The sequence below is a fragment of the Dipodomys ordii genome, unplaced genomic scaffold (assembly GCF_000151885.1).
Source record: "Dipodomys ordii isolate 6190 unplaced genomic scaffold, Dord_2.0 Scaffold43, whole genome shotgun sequence".
In the NCBI taxonomy this organism is placed as follows: domain Eukaryota; kingdom Metazoa; phylum Chordata; class Mammalia; order Rodentia; family Heteromyidae; genus Dipodomys; species Dipodomys ordii.
In genome coordinates this window covers 1,611,028-1,624,061 of record NW_012267259.1, presented here as the reverse complement: position 1 = coordinate 1,624,061, position 13,034 = coordinate 1,611,028, and the positions used below count along the sequence as shown (strand labels likewise).

General features: G+C 36.7%; 1 protein-coding gene across 1 annotated transcript in view; it reads left to right on the top strand.

Annotated features, from left to right (window-relative positions):
* Dym (dymeclin) overlaps nucleotides 1–13,034 on the top strand; it is a 149,842-nt gene that overhangs the window by 117,038 nt on the left and 19,770 nt on the right. Inside the window, exons 10-13 of the mRNA XM_013018882.1 lie at nucleotides 541–719; nucleotides 6,484–6,609; nucleotides 9,701–9,814; nucleotides 11,644–11,769. Of these exons, the coding sequence (XP_012874336.1) occupies nucleotides 541–719; nucleotides 6,484–6,609; nucleotides 9,701–9,814; nucleotides 11,644–11,769 (545 nt within the window). The remainder of the gene's footprint in view (nucleotides 1–540; nucleotides 720–6,483; nucleotides 6,610–9,700; nucleotides 9,815–11,643; nucleotides 11,770–13,034) is intronic.

Here is a 13,034-nt window from a genome sequence, read left to right as displayed (position 1 = left end):
AGTGGCGCTGTGGCTCAAGTGGTAGAGTGCTAGCCTTGAGCTGAAGAGCTGAGGGACAGCGCCCAGGCCCAGAGTTCAGGCCCCACGACCAGACCCAGAAAAAAAAGGTGAATCTTTCAAACATGATTTATTTTCTTAAAATAAATGAACCTAGCTTCAACATAGTTTTATAAAAGCCTTATTTTATGAAAGAGCTTTCTGTTTTATATAGAAGCTGTAATTTTTTTTTTTGTCTCTAGAAATTTAGGACTGGTCATCTTTGTCTTTCAGTGTCCTAAGTTGTATCTTTTAGAGATCCTTTTTTTCATTGCTGTCTTTAAGGGCAGAAGATTACAGGTGCATACAGTGTGCCATGATGCCTTTACTTATAGCTGAGAAAATAGTAACAAACTACGTGACTCGGTTTAGTTACTTTATCCCTTTTCAAAATAAAGTTTAAAATATCAATTGAAATTTTTGACTCTGAAAAGTAGGGACTTCCCATAAATATTCATATGTTATTTTCTAATTCTTTATGACTGTTTTTCTTTTCTATTCCAGACAGCAGTCCTTTTCCCTCATCAATTCCACATGCCTTCCAGATTAACTTTAACAGTTTGTACACAGCCCTTTGTGAACAACAGACATCTGATCAAGCAACGCTCCTCTTATACACACTGCTCCATCAGAACAGCAATGTCAGAACATACATGTTGGCCCGCACAGATATGGAGAATCTTGTAAGTTTTGTGTATTTTATAGCAATTTGAAGAAAGAAAATTTGCCAAGAGGTGGCCACTTATGCTATAGTTGAGAAGTTGATGGGGAAATACCACTAAACACTGTCAAAGGGTCTGCATGTCTCCGGAGTAGGAACCAGTTCACACAGAGTTGGCTCCCAGAGTAGAACACGGCAGCATTCTCTTCTCTTCTGACAAACTTTCTTGTCTTTGGGGCCTTTAGAAGACCCAACTTACCCAGGATTCAGCCTGATTCAGTCTTCAAGGAAGTACCTTCAGCAAGAATTCTGTTTCTTTTTGTCCATTAAAGTTGGGAGTTGCTTGCCACCAGGTTCATGTAATTGGTCACAATTGCAGTGGATTCCTGGTGAGAATGATAACAGGAAGGGTACTTTTTTTTTCAGTGTGGTTTCTTAAGGGTCCTGTGCCTTCGGGGTGCATGATGCTTGTTTCCTAATGGATGTGTATGAGATAGACCATTGTGAGCTTATATAAGCCCTATGATCTATGGCTATATAAATGTAGTTCCTAGACTAAGACATCTTGTCAGAAATCGCTTAGATGTTAATAAAGTAATATTACCATTTTTGTTCATGGACAAAAAGTCTTGAAAAGCAATCATTGATTTCCATTATAACTAATGTGTAGGTAAACAACAGTGTTTTTCTGAGGAGTAACGTTAGCTACTTCACTCAGCATATACTGTTTGAAATGTATGTAGAAAACTGAACTATTACTGCTTTACAACAAACAATGTGAATTAGCGAATAGCTGCCTGACAGCAACAGGCTGATGCCTCTGCCCCTAGTTTTACAGGTTGTAAGATGCTTCATCAAGCTTTTGGTAACTACTGTTTTTTAGCTTTAAAATATTTTGTATATGAAGAAACATTATAATACTAGAATTCAGCAGGGTACGGTAGCTCATACCTGTAAACATAACTGCTCAGGAAGGTGAAATCCAGAGGATCATAATTTGAAGCCAATCTGTGCAGAAAAGTCTGAGAAATTCCATGTCTCAGCGAAAACCTGGGCTGGAGGCATGGCTTTAGTATAGAATGCCAATCAAGCAAGAAAGTCCAGTAAGCACAGGGCGTTCAAATCCTGGTACCAGTAATTTTTTTTCACTGAGCATATTTTGTATCACAATTATAGTAAGAACAAAAAGCATGATGGGCCAGGTGCCGATGGCTCATGCCTGTAATCCTAACTCCTTAGGATGAGATCTGAGGATCAAGGTTCAAAGCCAGCCCAGTCAAGGAAAGTCAGTGAGACTCTCAGTTAACCACCAGAAAACCAGAAGTGGCACTGTGGCTCAAGTGGTAGAGTGCTTGCCTTGAGCTAAAGAGCTGAGGGACAGTGCCCAGGCCCAGAATTCAGGCCCCACAACAGACGGGCCCCCACTCCTCCTCCCCCCCCAAAAAAAATTAAGCATGACGAAAGAACCTACATTTGGAATATTGGCAAAGTAATAAATTGGATATAAAGCTACACTGCTCCTAAGTAAAACTCTTGTAAAGAGAAAGCTTGTTTCTTCCTACGTCTGTATAGAGCATTGACTGTAATACTTGAAAGCCTCCCTCTCTCCCCTACCTCTTTCTTTCTCTCCTCTCTCCTCTCTCATTTTTATGTTGTTACTAGAGCTTGGACTTAGCCTGGAAACTATTCCATAGCATTTTTACTCAAAGCTGGTGCTCTACCACTTGAGCCAGCTCTTCTTCCAGCTTTTCACTGGTGAATAGGAAATAAGAGTTTCATGGACTTTCCTGCCAGTGCTGAGATCTGAGCCTTCTGAGCAGCTTTGATTACAGGCATGAGCCATAGGCATTCAACCTCTGACTTCTTTCGGTGCAAGTATATTCATTAATCTGGTAGGACATTAAACACTTATTAGAAAAATAGAGCAATGATTCCTGAATATCTTTTTTGTCTATTAAGCAAACTCTATAGGGACATGAATTTTTATTGTTTTATCATCACCACAAAGTAGTTTACAAAAGTAGCTAGACATTTAAAAAAATACTCTTGGTTTGTTTTTTTTTTTTAGTTGTAACAAACTGATGAGTGCCTACCTTAAGCTAAAAGGAATATATTTGCACGAATATTTTCATATATTCATCCTTTGCCACTACTTTCTATACTATTTGCCTCATTGTCAAGTACACACTTTCCAAATGGAGTTAATGACACTAGCAGCAGCTCTGGGTCCATGTCCTTACAATCTAAAAGGAAGAAATTATAAGTCAGGCACCAGTGTCTTATACGTGTAATGCTAGCTACTCAGGAGGCTGATATCTGAGCACCATGGTTTGAAGCCAGCCTAGGCAGGAAAGCCTGTGAAAATTAACCACCAAAAGAGTTAACCACCAAAAAAAAATTAAACACCAAAAAAAAAGTCCCAAAAGTGGAACTGTGGTTCAGGTGGTAGAGTGCTACCCTTGAGCAAAAAAGCTCAGAGACAGTACCCAGGCCCTGAGTTCAAGCACCAGAACAAACTGGCACACACACACACACACACACACACACACACACACACACACATAAATTATATACGTAATGTGTATACACAAAGTATATATAAATATTACATGTACATATATGTATATGCACATGTGTATATATTTATGTTTGTAGATGTACATATTACATGTATATGCACTTATATACACACATCTATTCATAAGAATTTCATGAAAGGCTCCAATATTCTCTTTTGGGGCTGTATGTCTACTCTTTGACCAATGATAAGCCATCAGAGCCACAGGGTATTTGGAGAGGCTTGTGGGGAGGAGCTCTTTAAAGGAAGAGATTGTGGACAAATAATAAGTAGATGTTTTAATACCATGGTGTTTGTACCTTCTTCAATAAAGGAATTTCAAGTTAGCTGCCATTTTATTTTCAAGCAGAGATTGGGCAGATACTTCCCTTAAACCTCACCAGCTTTCTGCCCTTGAGTGAGATCTTAAACTTGCACACACATTGCAGTATGCAACTCATATCATTTTAACTTAAACTTTACTGTGGAGTCACAGAAAAGGAGATCCATAGAGTGATATGAAGTCCCTGACTTGATATTTAGTATCGGAAGAAGTTACATAAGGAATTTTATATCTTCTTTTAGATGGTCTAAGAATTCTTTATTTTCTACATTTGGCTTTTTACATAAAAAGGTAAAGCCAGCACAACTGGTAGTTTAAAGTCTGTAATCTTAGCTACTTTGGAGGCAGAGATTAGGGAATTGAGGTTCAGGGCCAGTTGCTTAAGAGTTCATGATACTCCATCTCAACCAGTGACCAGGCACAGTGGTATGTGCTTGATATCCCCACACCCAAGGGAAGGATCACAGGACTACTGCAATCCAGGCCAGTTTAGGCATAAAATGAGATCCTATATTGGAAGGGGCGGGGGGGGGGGGACAAAACAAAGAGAAGGAACTGCCATAGTGGTTTGAGCAATTGACTTTGTATCAATATGGCATAAGGAACCTCAATGAAAGCTCCTAATCAGTAAGGAATTGGCGGGGAAAGGGAAGGAGAAAGCAATAGAGAAGGTTATTCTGAGCACTAGACAATACATGCATTTCTGAATACAGAAACCCTTTGGTGTAATTAGTATACAATATAAAAAAGAGGAAAGTAAAACAGGCTTGAATTGGGTACTAGAGGAAGGGGAGAGGGCTAATGAAGAAGGTGAATATACATACATACATACACACATAAGTACATACATACATACAAACACATACTACATGCATACACGGGTAAGTGTGAAAATTCATGATGAAACCTAACTGTACAACAAATGTATGCTAATGAAAGAAGAAAACAGAGAGTAATGACTAGTATTGTGACACAATTCTGAATTACTAGAATTTAGTAGTCTTATGTACTACACTTCTTCATAATTTAGAAGACATTTCAACTACAGCTTGCAAAAGAATAAAACACCCAGAATTCTTATAATAGGTGTCCCTGAAAAATGTGCCTATTTTTATGGACTTTATATACCAGCATGTGGGATTTATGTATATGAATAACTTACTTGTTATAATAATAATTGTCTGATTTAGATTTGAGAGTTTTTACTTTATTTTTCAATATTCAGTGAATAGTGTATGAAATATTGTGGCATGTTATGTAGCTAGTTTGCCCATATCTAATAGATACTTTTAGTAACCTGTTCACCTTAACTAGTAAAGAATGTATAAATTGAAAGATTTAAAGTAGGGATTTGAAATAAATTGGTCTATTTGCAAACAGAGAATATAAAATGAACTAGAACAAAAAGAATAAATAGATCATATAAAATGAAATGAAATGTTTGTAAATATATCATATAAAATGAAATGGTTTACTAAAGAGTACATCTCGCCGGGTGCTGGTGGTTCACGCTTGTAATCCTAGCTACTCAGGAGGCTGAGATCTGAGGATCACAATTCGAAGCCAGCCTGGGCAGGAAAGTCTGTGAGACCCTTTTTTTTTTTTTTAAATTGTGAAAATACTGTACAGAGGGGTTACAATTACATGGGCAAGGTAATGAGTACATTTCTTATCAAGCATTGTTGCCTCCTCCTTTGTTTCCCATGAGACTCCAATAAAGCACTAGAAAACCGGAAGTGGCACTGTGGCTCAAGCGGTAGAGCGCTTGCCTTGAGCTGAAGAGCGCAGGGGACAGCACCCAAGCCCAGAGTTCAAGCCTCATGACCCCCCCACACACAAAAAAAGAGTACATCTCAATATTCATGTTGAGCCAGTGTGTCTTGAACAGCTTAAAGTATTTTTTTTTTTACTTTTTAGCATTAAAATACAAGTGATACTAGGTGCATAAATTTAAACATTTTTTAAAATTTCTGAGCAGCTGGGTATCTGTCCTTTTGTTTTTTTGGTTGGGGGAAGATGATGTAATTTCTGTTTTTGTTGTTTTATTTTTTTATTGTAAAGATACTGTACGGAAAGGTTACAGTTATATGAGTGAGGTAATGAGTACTTTCATATCGAGCATTGTTACCCCCTCCTTTGTTTTTCCCTTACCATCCTTTCCCTACCTTGTCAACATGGTGTCTTGTATCCTTCTTTCAGCATTTTGTTATTTCCCTTCCCCTCCCCAAATTAGAACAATGTATATATAAGATGCAGGGTGAGGAATCAAATACAGTGAAAACAGGGGTTATACCATTGAAGAAGAACATACAAAAGAAACCAGAAAAATCACATAGTGCATTAAAAACTACAGCAACAAAGATAAAACCTTTTGTGGATGTAATTTCTTAAAAACTTCAAACCATGAGCTTAAATGATTTAAGTCTCTGCAAATCTAGCCTTTAGGTTGGGTAGACTTTCTAGACCTTCCCAGATTTAATGATGACTTTCTCTCCTGGTGTCTTAGCTAAGTGAATAGAAAGTATCTATAAAATATTACTATGTCCGGGCACCAGTGGCTTATGCCTGTAATCCTAGCTACTTGGGAGGATGAGATCTGAGGATCATAGTTCAAAGTCACCCCAGGCGGGAAAGTCTGTGAGACTCTTTATCTCCAATAAACACTAAAAAACTGGAAATGGTGCTGTGGCTCAAGTGGTAGAGTGCTTGCCTTGAGCTGAAGAGCTCAGGGACAGCGCCCAGGCCCAGAGTTCAAGCCCCATGACTGACAAAAAAAAAATACTATGATATTAAAGTAAAAGATACAAAATAAAAGTATAAAATTTTAGAAAAACATTGTTTATCTAATAAGATATTAAAAGAGTAAATTATATTTTTATTTCCCAGGTTTTACCAATTCTTGAGATTCTGTATCATGTTGAAGAAAGAAATTCACACCATGTGTATATGGCTCTCATAATACTGTTGATCCTTACAGAAGACGATGGCTTTAATAGGTCCATTCATGAAGTGGTAAGTTACCATTACTTTGATTAGAATATAGAATAGATATGTCCCTCTGCAGATTTACTTTGGTCTTAGCATGTTGTCCATCTTTTACTTATAATAGATGTTTATGTAATGACCTGGAGTAGAAATGGTATCTTTTCTTCCAGCTTCTGAAATAGTGTTGTTGCATTATTCCTGAAAAGCTGCAGCCATTGTTCAGATCTATCAAAATGGTTCCTACTAGTAATTGATGCAGATGTTTTTGCTATTACTAAATTTATTTTTTTCTTCATTTCAACTTTGGTTGTGACAGGAACTGACAAACACTTTGTTCCTTGAATAAAAGATGGGATGAGGAATAGAACAAAATGAATAAGATTGAGACATTAATTTTTATACTTTTTAAATAGTGTAATATAATTTAACTTTAAAATTTTTTGGTACTTTGAAGAGTTCCACGACTAAACTGATTTTTTTTCTTCCTCTTTAGCATTTTCATCCTATGAAAGTAGTTTTAATACCTAGTTGGATGAGAACTTGGATGCTAGTTTATAACTGTTCACTGTAGTCTTTTAAAATAAATGTTATAACTCAGATAAATATATGTATATATAATTGTATTATAGATATTTTGATATAATATGTATATTATATAATTTTATTTGTAAATATTTAATTTGATACCAATATGTTCAGACTTTTAAAAATGCATAATACTATTAGTTCATTCAACAAAAGCAACAAAAATTTTTGTTCTTGCTAATGCCTATTTTCTCCAATTATATTTATCCATTTTCTAGAATTTGTTTGAATTAGATTCCAAATCTTACTCCTTGTATTTAAGAGTCTTAAATCTGTAATAGATTTCCCCCTCTCATTTATCATATCAAATATTTGTTGAAAAAACTAGGTTTTTTTGTTCAGCGAATTTTCTATATTTGTGTTTGGCTGACCATATCATCATGTTATTTAATATGTTACTGTATAGAGCTAATTCGAATAGAGGTTTGATTATATTCAACATAACCTCTTACAGTTATTGAATTCCTTTACTTTTTTTGTGGTGGTACTGGGCTTTGAACTCAGGACTTTGAACTCACTGGGCAGGCACTTTGCCTGAGCCACACCTCCAACCATGAATTTACTTTTGAAAATGATTTTTGTTATCCATTCATAGTTAAAAACTAAAATCTAGGGTCTGGGAAGGTGGCTCAGTGGTAGAGCGCTTGCCTTGCATGCATGAGGCCCTGGGTTCGATTCCTCAGCACCACATAAGCAAAAAGAAAAAAGCCAGAAGTGGTGCTGTGGCTCAAGTGGTAGAGCGCTAGCCTTGAGCTGAAGAGCTGAGGGACAGTGCCCAGGCCCAGAGTTCAGGCCCCACAACCGGACCCAGAAAAAAAACAAAACAAAAAAAACCTAAAATCTAGACTAATTTTTGTTGTTGTTGTTGTTTTTGGTCATGGGGCTTGAACTTTGGGTCTGGACACTGTCCCTCAGCTCTTCAGCTCAAGGCTAGCCCATCTACCACTTGAGCCACAACTCCACTTCCAGCTTTCTCTGCTTATGTGTTGCTGAGGAATTAAACCCTGGGTCTCATGCATGCAAGGCAAGCATTCTACCACTGAGCCACCTTCCCAGCCCCACTAATTTGTTTTTTAAGATTCTGGCACCTCATTGACAGTTGTGAATGCTAAGAAATAGGCTTTGCCCAAATAATGGGTATCTTTTTTTTTTTTTTTTTTGGTTGTGGGGCTTGAACTCTGGACCTGGGCACTGTCCCTGAGCTCTTCAGCTTAAGGCTAGTGCTCTACCACTTTGAGCTGTAGGGCCACTTCTGGTTTTCTGGTAGTTAATTGGAGATAAGAGTCTCATGGACTTTCCTGCCCTGGCTGGCTTTGAATCATGGTCCTCAGATTTTAGCCTCCTGAGTAGCTAGGATTACAGTCATGAGTCATTGGCACCCAGCATATGGGTATCTTAGTGGAGAGGGCAAGAACAACCTCTCGAAATCTGTTTCTTCTTGCATATACAGGGAATATGATACATTGACTCTTCTTGAGTCAAAGGAGGAAGAATATAGAGTAAGCATAATATAAAAGACTATTAGGGAGTTCTAGTTAGTGTTATATTTTTCCTTCTTTTGCCTGCTGTTCTGCTCAGCTTTTGTGTGTATGCATCCTTCCCTTCCCAATACCCATGTTACAAATCTATCAGGGAAACATCTCAACTTAATTCAGGAAACAATTCCTGCTACTGAGGCCTGGAGGTATATTCCAGGGCTGTCTGCTCTGAACAGCCAAGCAAAACACTGCACAGCTCTACTTGAAGGTCTCAAGAGCTCATTACATTCCTAGCTTCTCTCTCCTAAATACATACATTTAGGTTTTCTATACACTGTTGAGAAAGTTGTACTTTCATTTACAAAAGGCACTCACTTTTTCTCATTTTTGCTTCAAGCTCCCAAATTCTACTCATTTTATGTGTCACTTTATTTTTTTTTTGAGGGGGGGTGTGGGGAGCTGTACTGAGCTTTAAACTCAGGGCCTTGTGCTTGTGCAAAGACAGGTGCTCTATCATTTGAGCCATGCCTCCCTGCCTTTTTTCTTTAGTTATTTTGGAGATAGAGTCTTGACTTTCTACCCAGGCTAGCCTGGTCTATTAGCCTAGTCTTTCTATTAGGCTTCCTGGAATAAATGGGATGACAGGCTTTTACCTCTATCTCCAAACATTTTATAGGTTGAGATAGGGTCTTGAAAACATTTACCTGGTCTCAAGACTTGATCCTTGTGATCTCAGCCTTCTGAGTAGATAGGATTGTCTTTTACTTTTATCCTATATGCATTCCTTTCAGATATATCGCTTTTTTTGTCTAGTAATGATGTTGTTAGTAGATACCTTTTTGCTTTGCAGACCTGTCTGTTTTCTATTTAAGGAGAAAGGAGAAGTGAACAAATTAGTGGGTTTATTTACTAGAACTGAAAATCTTAGAGTTTACTTTTTACTGCTTAATTTATCTTCAGAGCAGAGCCATGATTTCTCAAAAATTGTAGACATGGAATAACTCATTTTTCCTTAAAGTAATCATTTTTACTTCAATTTTTCTTCCCCATTTTAGATATTAAAAAACATTACGTGGTATTCCGAACGGGTTTTAACTGAGATTTCACTGGGTAGTCTCCTGATTCTGGTGGTAATAAGAACCATTCAGTACAACATGACACGGACAAGAGTGAGTATTATATAACTATGTTTCCATGTTTTTTAATACACTATGACTAAACCTATAGTATAACTTACATCAATTTTATTATTTTTTTTTTGCTAGTTCTGGAGCTTGAACTGAGGGCCAGGGCACTGCCCCTGAGCTTTTATGCTCAAGGTTAGCACTTTACCACTTGAGCCACAGCTCACCTTCTGGCTTTTTGTGGCTAATTGGAGATGATGGTCTCACAGACTTTTTCTGCTCCGGCTGGCTTTGAACTGTGTCCCTCAGATCTCAGACTCTTCAGTACCTACCATTGCAGGTGTGAACCCTCAGTGCCTGGCTTATCTCAACTTTTAGAGTACCAAAATGCTTATGAAACAATGCAAAAATACAGCCTATAGTTACTGTACTACCTGATTGGAAGATATTGTTTATTAATATTTAATTGTGGTACAATCAGAAATATTTTATGTGAAATAGAACACAGTATAGCACATTAGGTCAAAACTATTCTTTGCTAGACTCTTATTACTTGATTTACCTTCTAAAAGCAGCAACAACAAAGAATAAGATGGTGTCATAATAAGAAAATATGAATTCATGGGCTGGGAAGGTGGCTCAGTGGTAGAGCGCTTGCCTTGCATGCTCAAGGCCCTGGGTTCGATTCCTTAGCACCACATAAACAAAAAGAAAAAAGCCGGAAGTGGCGCTGTGGCTCAAGTGGTAGAGCGCTAGCCTTGAGCTGAAGAGCGCAGGGGACAGCACCCAAGCCCAGAGTTCAAGCCTCATGACCCCCCCACACACAAAAAAAGAGTACATCTCAATATTCATGTTGAGCCAGTGTGTCTTGAACAGCTTAAAGTATTTTTTTTTTTACTTTTTAGCATTAAAATACAAGTGATACTAGGTGCATAAATTTAAACATTTTTTAAAATTTCTGAGCAGCTGGGTATCTGTCCTTTTGTTTTTTTGGTTGGGGGAAGATGATGTAATTTCTGTTTTTGTTGTTTTATTTTTTTATTGTAAAGATACTGTACGGAAAGGTTACAGTTATATGAGTGAGGTAATGAGTACTTTCATATCGAGCATTGTTACCCCCTCCTTTGTTTTTCCCTTACCATCCTTTCCCTACCTTGTCAACATGGTGTCTTGTATCCTTCTTTCAGCATTTTGTTATTTCCCTTCCCCTCCCCAAATTAGAACAATGTATATATAAGATGCAGGGTGAGGAATCAAATACAGTGAAAACAGGGGTTATACCATTGAAGAAGAACATACAAAAGAAACCAGAAAAATCACATAGTGCATTAAAAACTACAGCAACAAAGATAAAACCTTTTGTGGATGTAATTTCTTAAAAACTTCAAACCATGAGCTTAAATGATTTAAGTCTCTGCAAATCTAGCCTTTAGGTTGGGTAGACTTTCTAGACCTTCCCAGATTTAATGATGACTTTCTCTCCTGGTGTCTTAGCTAAGTGAATAGAAAGTATCTATAAAATATTACTATGTCCGGGCACCAGTGGCTTATGCCTGTAATCCTAGCTACTTGGGAGGATGAGATCTGAGGATCATAGTTCAAAGTCACCCCAGGCGGGAAAGTCTGTGAGACTCTTTATCTCCAATAAACACTAAAAAACTGGAAATGGTGCTGTGGCTCAAGTGGTAGAGTGCTTGCCTTGAGCTGAAGAGCTCAGGGACAGCGCCCAGGCCCAGAGTTCAAGCCCCATGACTGACAAAAAAAAAATACTATGATATTAAAGTAAAAGATACAAAATAAAAGTATAAAATTTTAGAAAAACATTGTTTATCTAATAAGATATTAAAAGAGTAAATTATATTTTTATTTCCCAGGTTTTACCAATTCTTGAGATTCTGTATCATGTTGAAGAAAGAAATTCACACCATGTGTATATGGCTCTCATAATACTGTTGATCCTTACAGAAGACGATGGCTTTAATAGGTCCATTCATGAAGTGGTAAGTTACCATTACTTTGATTAGAATATAGAATAGATATGTCCCTCTGCAGATTTACTTTGGTCTTAGCATGTTGTCCATCTTTTACTTATAATAGATGTTTATGTAATGACCTGGAGTAGAAATGGTATCTTTTCTTCCAGCTTCTGAAATAGTGTTGTTGCATTATTCCTGAAAAGCTGCAGCCATTGTTCAGATCTATCAAAATGGTTCCTACTAGTAATTGATGCAGATGTTTTTGCTATTACTAAATTTATTTTTTTCTTCATTTCAACTTTGGTTGTGACAGGAACTGACAAACACTTTGTTCCTTGAATAAAAGATGGGATGAGGAATAGAACAAAATGAATAAGATTGAGACATTAATTTTTATACTTTTTAAATAGTGTAATATAATTTAACTTTAAAATTTTTTGGTACTTTGAAGAGTTCCACGACTAAACTGATTTTTTTTCTTCCTCTTTAGCATTTTCATCCTATGAAAGTAGTTTTAATACCTAGTTGGATGAGAACTTGGATGCTAGTTTATAACTGTTCACTGTAGTCTTTTAAAATAAATGTTATAACTCAGATAAATATATGTATATATAATTGTATTATAGATATTTTGATATAATATGTATATTATATAATTTTATTTGTAAATATTTAATTTGATACCAATATGTTCAGACTTTTAAAAATGCATAATACTATTAGTTCATTCAACAAAAGCAACAAAAATTTTTGTTCTTGCTAATGCCTATTTTCTCCAATTATATTTATCCATTTTCTAGAATTTGTTTGAATTAGATTCCAAATCTTACTCCTTGTATTTAAGAGTCTTAAATCTGTAATAGATTTCCCCCTCTCATTTATCATATCAAATATTTGTTGAAAAAACTAGGTTTTTTTGTTCAGCGAATTTTCTATATTTGTGTTTGGCTGACCATATCATCATGTTATTTAATATGTTACTGTATAGAGCTAATTCGAATAGAGGTTTGATTATATTCAACATAACCTCTTACAGTTATTGAATTCCTTTACTTTTTTTGTGGTGGTACTGGGCTTTGAACTCAGGACTTTGAACTCACTGGGCAGGCACTTTGCCTGAGCCACACCTCCAACCATGAATTTACTTTTGAAAATGATTTTTGTTATCCATTCATAGTTAAAAACTAAAATCTAGGGTCTGGGAAGGTGGCTCAGTGGTAGAGCGCTTGCCTTGCATGCATGAGGCCCTGGGTTCGATTCCTCAGCACCACATAAGCAAAAAGAAAAAA